This window comes from Bombus pyrosoma, linkage group LG3 (genome assembly GCF_014825855.1).
Source record: "Bombus pyrosoma isolate SC7728 linkage group LG3, ASM1482585v1, whole genome shotgun sequence".
In the NCBI taxonomy this organism is placed as follows: domain Eukaryota; kingdom Metazoa; phylum Arthropoda; class Insecta; order Hymenoptera; family Apidae; genus Bombus; species Bombus pyrosoma.
Genome location: NC_057772.1, coordinates 8,122,520 through 8,135,011, shown reverse-complemented (window position 1 = coordinate 8,135,011; position 12,492 = coordinate 8,122,520). Strand labels below are relative to the sequence as shown.

General features: G+C 31.2%; 3 protein-coding genes across 6 annotated transcripts in view; 2 read left to right on the top strand and 1 right to left on the bottom strand.

Moving 5' to 3' along the window:
* The window catches only part of LOC122566303 (flocculation protein FLO11), a 30,017-nt gene extending 25,640 nt beyond the window's left edge, over positions 1–4,377 (top strand). For all 4 annotated transcript variants that reach the window (XM_043723399.1, XM_043723400.1, XM_043723401.1 and 1 more), the window contains 4 exons: positions 392–770; positions 1,123–1,279; positions 1,391–1,964; positions 2,288–4,377. In XM_043723399.1, coding sequence (XP_043579334.1) covers positions 392–770; positions 1,123–1,279; positions 1,391–1,964; positions 2,288–3,421 — 2,244 coding nt within the window. In that variant the 3' untranslated portion in view covers positions 3,422–4,377. The remainder of the gene's footprint in view (positions 1–391; positions 771–1,122; positions 1,280–1,390; positions 1,965–2,287) is intronic.
* Positions 4,378–6,331: 1,954 nt separating this feature from the next.
* On the bottom strand, positions 6,332–8,962 carry LOC122566320 (tetraspanin-2A). The gene is made up of 5 exons (XM_043723425.1): positions 8,711–8,962; positions 7,663–7,860; positions 7,249–7,425; positions 6,570–6,755; positions 6,332–6,464 (listed from the first exon to the last, which is right to left on the bottom strand). Exons 1-5 carry the CDS (start codon positions 8,795–8,797, stop codon positions 6,387–6,389), a joined length of 726 nt encoding a protein of 241 aa, XP_043579360.1. The 5' UTR covers positions 8,798–8,962; the 3' UTR covers positions 6,332–6,386.
* A 1,521-nt stretch (positions 8,963–10,483) lies between these two features.
* Positions 10,484–12,486, top strand: LOC122565666 (calumenin-like). The gene is made up of 4 exons (XM_043721866.1): positions 10,484–10,791; positions 11,093–11,660; positions 11,814–11,929; positions 12,014–12,486. The coding sequence occupies exons 1-4, from the start codon at positions 10,690–10,692 to the stop codon at positions 12,200–12,202; spliced, it is 975 nt and encodes a 324-aa protein (XP_043577801.1). The 5' UTR covers positions 10,484–10,689; the 3' UTR covers positions 12,203–12,486.
* Positions 12,487–12,492: the final 6 nt, after the last annotated feature.

Below are 12,492 nucleotides of genomic sequence, written 5' to 3'. Positions count from 1 at the left end.
AAATTGAATCCCATCGTCAGATCGCATGATAAACGATTTCACCGTTGTAGCTCATCGATTTGAGACTTATGCTTAAAGTTCATTCGAATAAAAATCTGAATGTCCAACGCGTAATAGGCGAAAGAATGTTCATAGTTTAAGTATTGTCTTCAATTTGAAAGTAACTTTCTTTCTAGACCGTTTGTTCATAATATTCGTAGAAATAATTAAGTATCAACAATTTCGTTTTCGTAAAATACACAAAAGAATGCAGTAGCAAGATCTGCTCAAACCCAAGTAAATTTTTTGAAAACCAATCCTGCTGGAAATTTAAATTACAGGATCAATATTCCTTTAATGAACTGTTTAGATCGCCTCAAAATTAAAATAATGTTTGTTTTAATCTTTACAGTTAATTAATCTGAGACCCTCTTCGAAACCCCATGGAAAACCAAGACCTACAGGTCGACGAGAGAAAGAGAATCCAACTGGTCTAGTTACGAAGCTCGGTGGCACTATTGTTAAAGATGGATTGACTACTGTTCACGAAACTAGCGTGATTGGTACTTACATAAACGGAAAATACGCTCAGGTGCTTCAAAGCTCGTCGAGAATTCTCTCCGGCGCTCCGCCAGTTCCTGAAGGAAAAATTCGCCCCTCTAGTACGCATAGAATATTAAAAACTATTGGACCGCAGCAAGGAAAGCTAAAACCACAACTTGAACCTACACCAACGACGCAGCAAGAAGAATCATCGTTACCCTTGGAAGTTTTGTTTAGTTCCCCAGCTGGTAAAATATTCTTAGTATCATAGATTCGTTTTTCTTAGGATATTTATATAAAGATGTTTAAGTAGCTTTTTTTAATAGATTAGCGACTTAATTGATGTTACAACTTGAATTTTATACTGTTAGAAAAAATTGGTTTGTTTTAAAAATTTTAGCAGTTGTAATATTTAATTAAGATGTCTTAATCTCAAAAAATTGATATTAAAATATTTCAAAAAAGATAATAGAGCTTAATGACGTTGATACGATAATATTCATCTAAGTAAGATATTATTTGCAATAATAATAAAATACATTTATCAAGCCTGACGCATAAATGGATAAATACGACATAATCTTAGTTTCATAATGTTAGGTTCCACAGTAAGGAGCACACGGAAAAACTCAAGCCCAAATTTATCACGACCAAAGTTCCGCAACAAAATTAACGATGATTACGATGGCAGTGGTGAGGTGCAACAAACGAAGCCGGGTAAAAATCGAAGCAGTACCACCTCAAGACCAAGTTATAAGTTAATATCCTAATATTACCATATTTTCATGTGGCCTTTATATAGTAACATAATTTTACTGATAGATAGTATAATTTAAAAAATTTACTTTTAATGTTCTTATTTTATCAGAAATCGAAGTCCTCCAACAACAACCACAGAACCACCTGTTACTCGTCGCCGTAGCAGCTTTAGACCAAGTAATCAACCAAGTTTGCCTTCGAAGCAGAATAATAAGAATAAAAACGAACAACAACCGGTTAGCCCTAATCCTGTGCCGAAGTTGAAATTGCCAAGAACACAAGGGCGTTGGTCTTACAAGACGACTCCTAAACCAAGAATCGCTATTCGAAAACAAATAGATGTCGAGGACGAACAACGTTCGATATCAGAAACCAGCACAACTGAGAATCCGGTGAATATCGACGACAGCAAAACTACCGCATCTTCCGTTTCCACGTCTACGGCGGCGGCTGCTGTTGCGACAGGTCAACAGGTCAATGCTCAGAGAAAAATCCAAGAAGCGGTAAACGATGACGAATTGGATCCGAGCGAAAGCGAGGATGTTGCCAGTGTCAGCGTTCAAGATCAACATCCTGAACAAATTTTACCGATCGAAACGGTCAACGTTGAAATTTCCACAGCTGCTGATATGAGTAACGTGTACTTCGAAATTGCTACTATTAAGTCACCATACACTTTCCAGGTAAGAAATTTTTTTCATATATTTTTCTAGAAATGTTTCAATTCTGACAATACTTTGTAAATTTGATGAATTATATTTAATGGATGGAAATAATTCGTAGAACTTCGTTCCTTTGATAGTCTACTGAGGATTATAAACATTATTATTTTAAAAAGAAAATTAATTTGATATCTTTGTAAATGTACATTTTTATCAATCTTATTCAACTTTATTTTATTACAATTCTAGTTGTAAATGAAATAATTGTTTAGTTTTATGAACTAAAAGAATACTCGATATTTTGAAATATTTTGATGAAATATTTATTTCGTTCGATAAAACAGGTTGGAACATTGAGAAATACTCGCTACGTGACGGTAACTTCAACACTGAAGAAATCATTTTCAACGATAGATCCATCCAGCACGGTATCACCATCAGAGCCGTTAACTGAGAATCTCCTAGCAAACACTGCAGCAGCGTATGAAACGACCTTACCATTAGATTCGGCCGTGGCGACTCTGCCAGCTATATCTTTAGAATCTGGCCAAGCGACTCCACCTTTGGAGACTTTGACCGAGACCTTCTCTACTACGCAAACTCTACTCAAAACCCATCTACTTCCGGTAATACACGGTGGTAACACAACCAAACTGACGCTCGTGCAAACGTACAATATCGCACGTGTGGTCACTGCTATAAAGACTTTGCCACCGATGGATATATATCAGTTTATTCCCAGCAAAGCATTGAATGAGTTTAACTCTAAGCTGGACGAAGCAGGTAGCGAACTTCACCTAGAGTTAGATGTCGGTGACGAAGACAGAGATGACGATGATATTCCAAAAAGGGTAGTGGCTCCAAACAGTGACATGGATTCTGATCTAGAACCTTTCAAATCAATTTCATCTTCGAAAGCAAAATCAGAAACTCCGAGCACTTCCATCGAATCGCACTTGACTCCCGATCAACTGGCCCTGTTGAAATATTTCGGTCAACAGCAGCCACAGGTGATCACCACTTCACGACCGGTCGTCGTTCTCGACACGCTTTACGAGTCCCACGTGATCCCGGTAGTGAACAACGGCAATACGATTTATTCGACGTTATCCAGGCCAGTTGGCACTGTGCCACGAACATCTTATGAATACGGAACGTCCACGATTGCACCGGTTCTGCCACCGCAATTACCACCGCAACTGCCACCACAATTGCCGCTATTTCCACAGCAACCGCAGTTCACGGTGACAAGCGCTCCTCTGGTCACGCAAACGTTCGCGACGGTGTCCGATTCGAAAATTCTGAAGCTGACATTTGGAGCGAAAACGGCGTACACCACGTTGTTCTCGAGCAGGGTAGTGCCAACCGAGATTACCACTTATGTTACGAGCACCATACCCGTGCAACCGACAGTCCCAGCCTTCCCAGGTTATTATCCTCCGCCTGTTGGCTACCCGCCTTTCCCATTTGTAGGATAAAGCCTCAGCAACTCGCGCTAAGCGTGCAGGGATACGAGTTGCTCTAAACATATGGAGAACTGAAGAATGTCATTTTCCAAGAAATATAATTTCTGAGAGACGAACAAAATCCATTTGTATCGGATCAATATTAAAGATTGATGATGATCCTAATGGTAGATTCGATAGGTATGGTTCAAAAACGTACAAATCAGTAAGAAATGATAATTATCGAAGAGTAAGAGAAAGGATAAGGAATGCTATTGAACTTTATTGAGAAAAAATCAGTTTTCGATACTCTAGTCCATTAATAACAAAAGAAAGTTCGATGAATTTAACTGTATTGTTCAGAACATGATTTATTTTCTAATTAAAACTTAGGAAAGAAAATGAACAAATCTTGCAGTTCCAGTTGCCAATAAAATATGTTAGAGGCAAACTGTAAATTAAACTCATTAAAAAATGTCATTAAAAAATGAATGTTCTCTGTTTTCTTATCTTACTTTTCAATGGTCAAATTACAGTTTGGAATGTACAATTGAATCGATCGGTTCCAATGTGTCCTTTTTCCGTCCAGACATTTCGTACCTTAGCATAATCTTAATTAAGGTATTTAAAGTCTAGAACTTAGTATTAGTATGTAAGATACAAGCTGTTGCTCTGTAACTTTCGAAGAATAGAGAGCAAATGATATCATGGAATATAAAGCGAAAAGTACGTAAATACGTGACCGTTGCATTTCTGATCTTTAATTGGCACGCAACGAACACACGTTCCTCATTCTGATATGGAATGCGTTAATACTCGCATTTTGTTCATGCATTATGATGTGACATGCCGTCTATAGTAAAACGTTCGTAGAATTTGGAATTTTTCAAATGCTCGATGAATTTGAAATTAATTATAAAAATAGAACACAGGAAACAGCATATCATTTTTATATTATGATCCTGTTGCACAATAATTTATTAATTAATAATATTAGTAACTTAAATTAGTGAGTTACAGATTATAAATTATATATACATATGATAAAAATATATCGATGAAATTGTTTTACTGAAATATTCCTTAATGGAATTGTAATATTATAAAGACTGATTAATTTTAAAAGAAATTCTACGTGTCTAATATTTACGACATATGTAGGTGCTAAATGTACATCATTCTACAGATACTTACAAGAGGTGTAAAAATGTATCACACATATTTTCTCCCCAGATTGATTGAACGTTTAGCATTTGGCATATCACATTATAACACATGAGCAATTCAATCAAACAAGAAGAGGTAGAACAAATACTCCAAATTTTTCGGTACACGATTAAAAATATTCCAATATTTGTTTTGATGTTGCTCATTATAAACTAAATGTTTAATTTAAAAGTGAAAAGCGAATATTATTGAGATATTTATTTAAAGATATTCAGAATAATATTTTTGCCATGTTTTAATTTGAAACAAAAAGCTAATTTTTACTCATGACGTTAATGTGCTCTTTTATAATTCTTTGAACTTGTTTGTATAACTGATATAGTAAATCAGGAACAAATTAATTAAAATACATGATATTCCAGAGCTGTTTCTTGAAGAATTTTGTATACATTCACCATTTATCATTAAAAATAATAAACTTACATTTTGTATAGTGATTATATATAACTATAGTCGTGCATACATAATGTGCAACATCGGAAACGAATAAAAAGTTTAGAAAGAATCTTTTACATTTCTGTTTACTTGATAAATAGAAATTGATTGAAATAGAAATTAATTGGTTGATAAAAAAGACATTGTATATAAATTAATAATTATAGTGACTATGATATTGGTATTGTATGTATACTAGAAATTTTGTAAATAAAGTATATGAAAATAATAAGAGTCTTTCATTTTATTACATAAAAATAAAACATGTACTTAAAAGAATATGATAGTTAATAGAATGGTTTTTAATTATTTTATTTTATTGTAATTAATCAAGTGTATAAGTCGTTCGAAATTTGTATAAATATTAATTATTTAAATCGTCTACTATTTAGAACTAAAATCTAAATTAAACATCGTTTAAGATGGGACTATTGTATAAAATATTTGAACAATTTCAATACAGAAATAGTTTAGTTAAAGACATTACAAAATTGAACATGAACATCAAATGTATATCAAATATGTTGATTCAACCAGAATAAATTAAATTTTTCATTTAGATTAGTTTTCTGTCATCGAAAGAAAAATATATATTAAGTACAAAACTATGCCTTTATCAATTAAAGTATTAATATTACGTATGAAATTGCACATTGCATTAAATCTGCTCACATGATATCATTCAGTTTAATATTCTGATAAAGCAACGTGAACAATTTAAAAATATAAAACGTATGAAGAGATTGCGTAATGAAGTTTAATTCTAAACTTAGAACAAGCACGTGTTCCTAATTTTCTTTTCCTCTAAATAGCACTACAAAGATTTCTTTTAGCTAAGAATACATTCAGTATATACATACCGAGCATATATTCTATTTCATTGAAAAATGCTATAGCGAGTAATTATTATAAGTAAAAATTAAAAAAAGATGAATTTAAGAAGAATATTCTATATTCTTCATATATTTCCTCGACACATTGTCTGACTCGTTGATCTTAAATCTGTTTCTCTTTGTTTCAGTCCATTTTTTCATAGATGTCAATTCACAAAGTGAATATTATATTGTCATTGATTGCCATTAGTAGACTGCGAATGTTTATGCCAATTCATATTTGTATCGAAACGATCAAAAATATGAAACCTCATTTGTTTCATCTCCTAAATATTTGTGGTTTACTTTAGATATTTTATATACTTCCTCGCGTTACAAGTATTCTGCAAATGTTTGTACTTTGAAATTTTCCACAAATATATCGAAACATCTGCAGTCCAGTCATTAATGTTGTCTAATAACGATTATTATTAACGTACATTATTGTACTAAATCAATACAAATCAATGTTTGAATGTGACGGATTGTTCTTCCTTCTTAATAGCTCGGATCAGCGCTAGACTTAGAGCAGCTATTATTATCTGCAAATTTTAATTTACGAGATATAATGACTTTCAAATATTTATGAAATAATCTATTTCTAATATTCATCTCTTTATAGATATAAAATATACTTGGTGCCTTACATGGAGCATACATAGACCCAATGATAGACCAGCTAGCCAACCCGATCTGCCCTCTAAAAACCATGAAATTTCTTCGACACATCCGTAGAAGAAGGCGTTTCCAGTAACCGTGTTCCTACATTCAGTGGGTAATGGTTTCCTCAAGGTTATATAATCCATCGGGCCATCGGCACCACAGCAGCCGATCTATTTTAAAATTGCTCGATTAATCTTGCGCTGGTTATTTAGAACCAATTATTAAAAATATCTCTTAACAGAAATGTTAATCTCTTAACGCACAGATCTTTCTTCGGTTTGTCGATGAAAATGATTGTCGCAATAAAAAACAAACTTAGAATGCAAATGAATGAACAACATATTTTTTATAGAAATCTTGAATCTGTAAAGGTAATTATAATTATTTATATGTCAGTGGAATTAAGCGCATTAAGCGATTAAATTACATACACTTTACCTATACTTCGTATGAAATATAACATATTATCTTATTCATTTGTTCCACATTGATTATATCAACGTGAAATAAAAAGTCATAACGAGATTACATCGATTTCTCCACAACGGAGATTATTACTTATTAATCTGCTAAATAATCCCGAAAATATTTCCGCTTGTAATTAATTATATAACGTGTACATTTGTTAACACCGTAATAAAATAATAAAGCATATTATCTTACACTCTCTTGAATTAATTGTAGAATGTACGTCGATCTTTGATCGTAGTAATTGTTGATGAGTGAAGTCATGGATCGTCGTATAAGCGGCTGAATATTACTGTCGTAGGTGGAATAATCGAGGAGAACTGCTGTCCCTGCCAGGCCAAGAACGTAGGAAAGTAATTGCAATCCTACGTACTTGAAAAATCAATACAATAGTTGCTTAGGATTCGCATATTTTTGTAACAAATAAATACTCTAATTAATACGAAATGTTCTTAACTTTATAGAGAACTTAATTCATTGAATACAAATACATATTCTTAACTTGATATATCTTGCCTAATTTAAAACGAGTTAGTTATTACGACAAATATAATGATAATCGTGAAATAATAATGTGAATAATATAGTCATGATGTATCTATGTCTTACAACGTAGAGACCAAGGATATGTTCCATAAGAGCGACTCCGCAGCCAATGAACGTAATAATTACGATAAATATCGAAGCCGCAAGTAGGATGTAAATGCCGATGTAAAATTCATATATTTCAAGGAACGCAACCCACTCCTGGAAATCTGGATCCATCCTTAGCCACATGCATAATCCAAACATTGAGCTTCCAAGTAGCTAAAATACATATAACATTTAAAAAATCATTTCAATCAATTATTTTAAATAAATTTTCTCATTTTTCTTCTGTAATTTTCATTTAAGTCAATTGTCGTGTATGACTTTAGATCGATTATACCGATAGACTTTCAATTTTTATTTAATAGATTTTATATTTTAATTTAAAAAACAAATAATTTAGTGAAAAGAATAGAAAAAGATCGTTACAGCGAAAGAAATTTTATGGAGATAAGAAAGGATAATGTATGTAAGTATACATATATATGTAAGTATATATATGTATATAAACTTTATCGAATAGTTTCATTTCTAACATTTAGTTCTTAAGCCGTTACAGTTTCGTATTCGTCACGCCGATAAACACAGATATGATAGTTACGCCGCGCCGTAAGCTGACTCATATTGATTCAAATGGAACGAGGATGTGCCTATGTTGTAACAAGAAGCATTTCAAATTAAATTGCCTGTGCAAAAGCGTTTACGTTAGGTATATAGTGTATTATAGCGTATAATCAATGATTAAAAACCGTTTGCATGAAAAAATTACTTCCTGCAAAACAGTTGCATGTAATGAATTGATTATTGATAACAATATAAAAAGAAAGAAAATAACAAAGAACGTATATGTATACGTAGATAATAAAATTGACAAAAAGGAATTAAAAAAATGATATTTTCCACGATATTATTCTACCAAAAATCGCATAATCTTGTCATTCAATGACCCATTTAATGATAATGAATGCCATTTAATGTTAATTTTTACATGAATGAATCGATAAAAAAGTGTTTGATAAATTTGTTATCAGTTAAATGTAACCATATTTGATTCTATTTTTACGCTTACCCATATGATAGCATTCAAGCAGAAAATAGTAAATTTTATACACTGAATTCGTTGCTCTAATTGAGGCACGGAAGTTTTACCAACCATTGTTTTAGAGCTAGTTTTTGCACTTGTGTATTCCAAACAAATTTGCAACAAAAAACACGTTTGGACGCGGATTTTTTCCGCAAAAATCACTTTTTGAACTAATATCAAAACGTGGACAACGTGATAGCTATGGACGTATACGACAGTGTACACCTGATTCTTCCAGCTAGTATTCTCTTTATCACCGACAAATATAAGATAACTGGATAAGCGTGCCCTAGATAAGAGAATCGTTGCAAGTGAATCATTCATTACAGAAAATGATCACTAAAGCAACCAGTATTGAAAAAGGGATGAGCATCTTTTGTTGTTGTTTTCCTTTTACGTCATATTGCTCATATACGTACTGTTGAAAAATGAATTTAAGGAGGAATGAAACAGAAAAATAATGATAGATTATAACAAAAGTTTTTATTGTTATATTATATATATTACATATGTAGAATCTCGTTTATAATTATATACAGTTTTGTAATTAATTTCGAGTATGTATAATATATAATGTATTCAGATAGAAATTTTAAGCTACAACTTATAGAAGCTTCACAGGAAATATCGTTACAGATGTTGGATCTAAAATTAGATATACGGTCCTCGTTGTGTATGTATACACTCAACGAACGCGTACTTTCCTTAGCTACATATATGAGCGAGAATGGATGAATTAACTCTGATAATTAATTACGCACATGCTGTGTAGTTAAAAACCAAGCAGTTAAACCCATAGTTTTTAATTAAACAATTAGTATTGCAGCAATAAACGTACACGCATATTACCTGTTTAAAATATATTTACTAATATCACATATAATTATATATATTATTTATACATATATGTACAACTTTTTATATCATCATTATTTTATTATTATTATTATTATCATCATTATGAAACGTGTCGAAATATATAACTCAATTATGTTTACTACTTAACTAACTTATGTTTTATTAACTTATAATTAATGTTATTTACATATTCTTAAAACTATTTTATAGTATTTATTTCTTAATTTAATTCTTATTACTTATCATAATAATGGTTTCGTTTTAAGTTTATCCTATGTTTTCTCTTCTTTATTACTACTCGAAGTGGGAAGCTCTTATCTCCATACTATTTTTCATAAAATTTGATCCTATAACTGTTTTCTTTAAATTCTAAACCATCCTCAATTATAAAAGTTAATCGTCTTACTCTCATGACACCTAACCCAGTATCGGCACAATTTTTCAGAAGCATGATCGTTATTATTTATTGCTTAATTAAAACATTAATTTAGGTCACATCAACAATTATAATTAATATTTAAATTATTTATGATTTTTACAATGTGTACATTAATGTTTATTAAACAAAAATGAAATTCTATAATAATCTGTTAATATTTGTACAATATTTCTATTGAATGTCTTGTATATTTAAATATTAATACAAAAATAGAGGGAAAATTCATTTAGAAAATTAATGTAATATTGATTCCTAAATTATTTTAATATAGTATGTTATTTTGATTAAATAAAATTTTATTTTTTACATTTATCGATAATCACGTGAACCAATCATACGCGGGTTAATACGATAGCGATTTAGCTAATAAACACCCTACTAGTATACACAATAACTCGCATGATTATGATACTTTGCGATATAGAGCAGAGGCATTGCAGCATCAGCATCAGAAATGGTTTGTAAAACGAATATATAGCTGGGAAGTGGGGATATAACATCAAGCAAGACATTAAGCTTTGCTGATGTGGAAGTTTCAGTAAGCTGAACTGAACTAAAACTAAAATAGAAGCCTATCATTACTTTTAATTTTAACGTTTAAGGTCCTAATAATTTTGTTCATTTACGAACTTCGGATAATTTTTTCTTTTTCTCGTGTTTGTGAGCTATGCAAGAATTCATGCTTCTTCAAATTTTGATTGGTTTTTCTGTTTTGGCGACGGCAATTCCGAAGCCGGAAGATGAACATAAATCGCGAGTTATCAATAAGGTTTGTTTGTCATTTGCAAATATATACATAAATCAAACTATTTAGATATGTATGCAATAAAAATCTTTCATTTTCAGTTGCTTTATAATAAAAATAATTTCTTACATAAACAAATAAACAAATCTTCAACGCATAACCTCGTAGAATACATTTAAATATCCTTTTCACACTGTTCTCCTTTCTTTGAGATAAAATTTTTTTAAATAAATAATGTATATGCATATTTTTAATGAATTTTCACTGTAAATAATATGAATTTATTTATATATTATTCACGTTTCTCTAATAAGATCTATTTCAGGAACCAAGTAATGAAGAACACTATGTCAATTCTCAACATAATCCTGCCTATGATCACGAGGCTTTCCTAGGAGAAGAAGCAAAAACTTTTGATCAGCTTACTCCTGAAGAAAGTACAAGAAGATTAGGAATAATAGTTGATAAAATAGATAAAGATAAAGATGGTTATGTTACTGGAGAAGAACTTAAAGACTGGATATTATATACTCAACAACGCTACATACGAGATGATGTTGAACATCAATGGAAATCTCATAACCCCGAACAAAAAGAGAAACTTCCATGGACAGAATATTTAGCAATGGTTTATGGAGATATGGATGAACATGAAGTAGAAAATCATGAAAAATCTAAAGATAATACTTTTTCATATGTTGCTTTGCTTAAGAAAGATCGTAGACGTTGGGCAGCTGCAGACCTAGATGGTGATGATGCTCTTACGAAAGAAGAATTTCTTGCTTTCCTTCATGCAGAAGAGGCAGATCATATGAAAGATATTGTAGTGATAGAAACTATGGAAGATGTTGACAAAGATGGAGATGGGAAAGTATCTCTTTCAGAATATATTGGTATATATTTCACTTCCTTCTGCATTTAATTTGTGTGAAAATATTTATGTGTAAATATTTGATGAAAATTGTTTAAAATCAATGTTTCTTATAAAAAAAAATATTTTGTTACCATATTTTTTACGAAACAGTAAAGTATACCTTTTCCTGTAGGTGATATGTATGATGGTGCAGAAGGTGAAGAAGAACCAGAATGGGTAAAAAATGAAAAAGAACAATTTTCTATGTATCGGGATAAAGATGGCGATGGTTTCCTAAACTTTGAAGAGGTGACACATTGACACATACCTTTATATAAAATATATGACTATATCAAAATAATAAATTTCAACTAAACAAATATTTCAATTTAGGTCAAAACATGGATTATCCCAGCTGACTTTGATCATGCAGAAGCAGAATCTCGGCATCTCATATTTGAGGCAGATATGGATGCAGACCAAAAACTTACTAAAGATGAAATATTGGAAAAATATGATATTTTTGTTGGTTCTCAAGCAACTGATTTTGGTGAGGCATTGGCCAGACATGACGAATTTTAATAAAATTTCGTATGCCATTTTTAAATAATTATACCTTTATAAACGAACAAAAAGCATAATTGTGTGAAACATCAAGAACAAACTGTATGAAACATTTACTAAAGATACTTTACCTTTATTAGTAGGCTAAGAATTTTTCTATAATGGCTGATTTTTACTTACTCTCATAACATTGTTAACTAAAAATCATTAGATCCTTCAAAAATGTAAATATGTATTAATCATTGTAATAAATTACAAGTATTTACTTAATAAAGTATACTTTGTACATTGTATATATCTAATGGCCG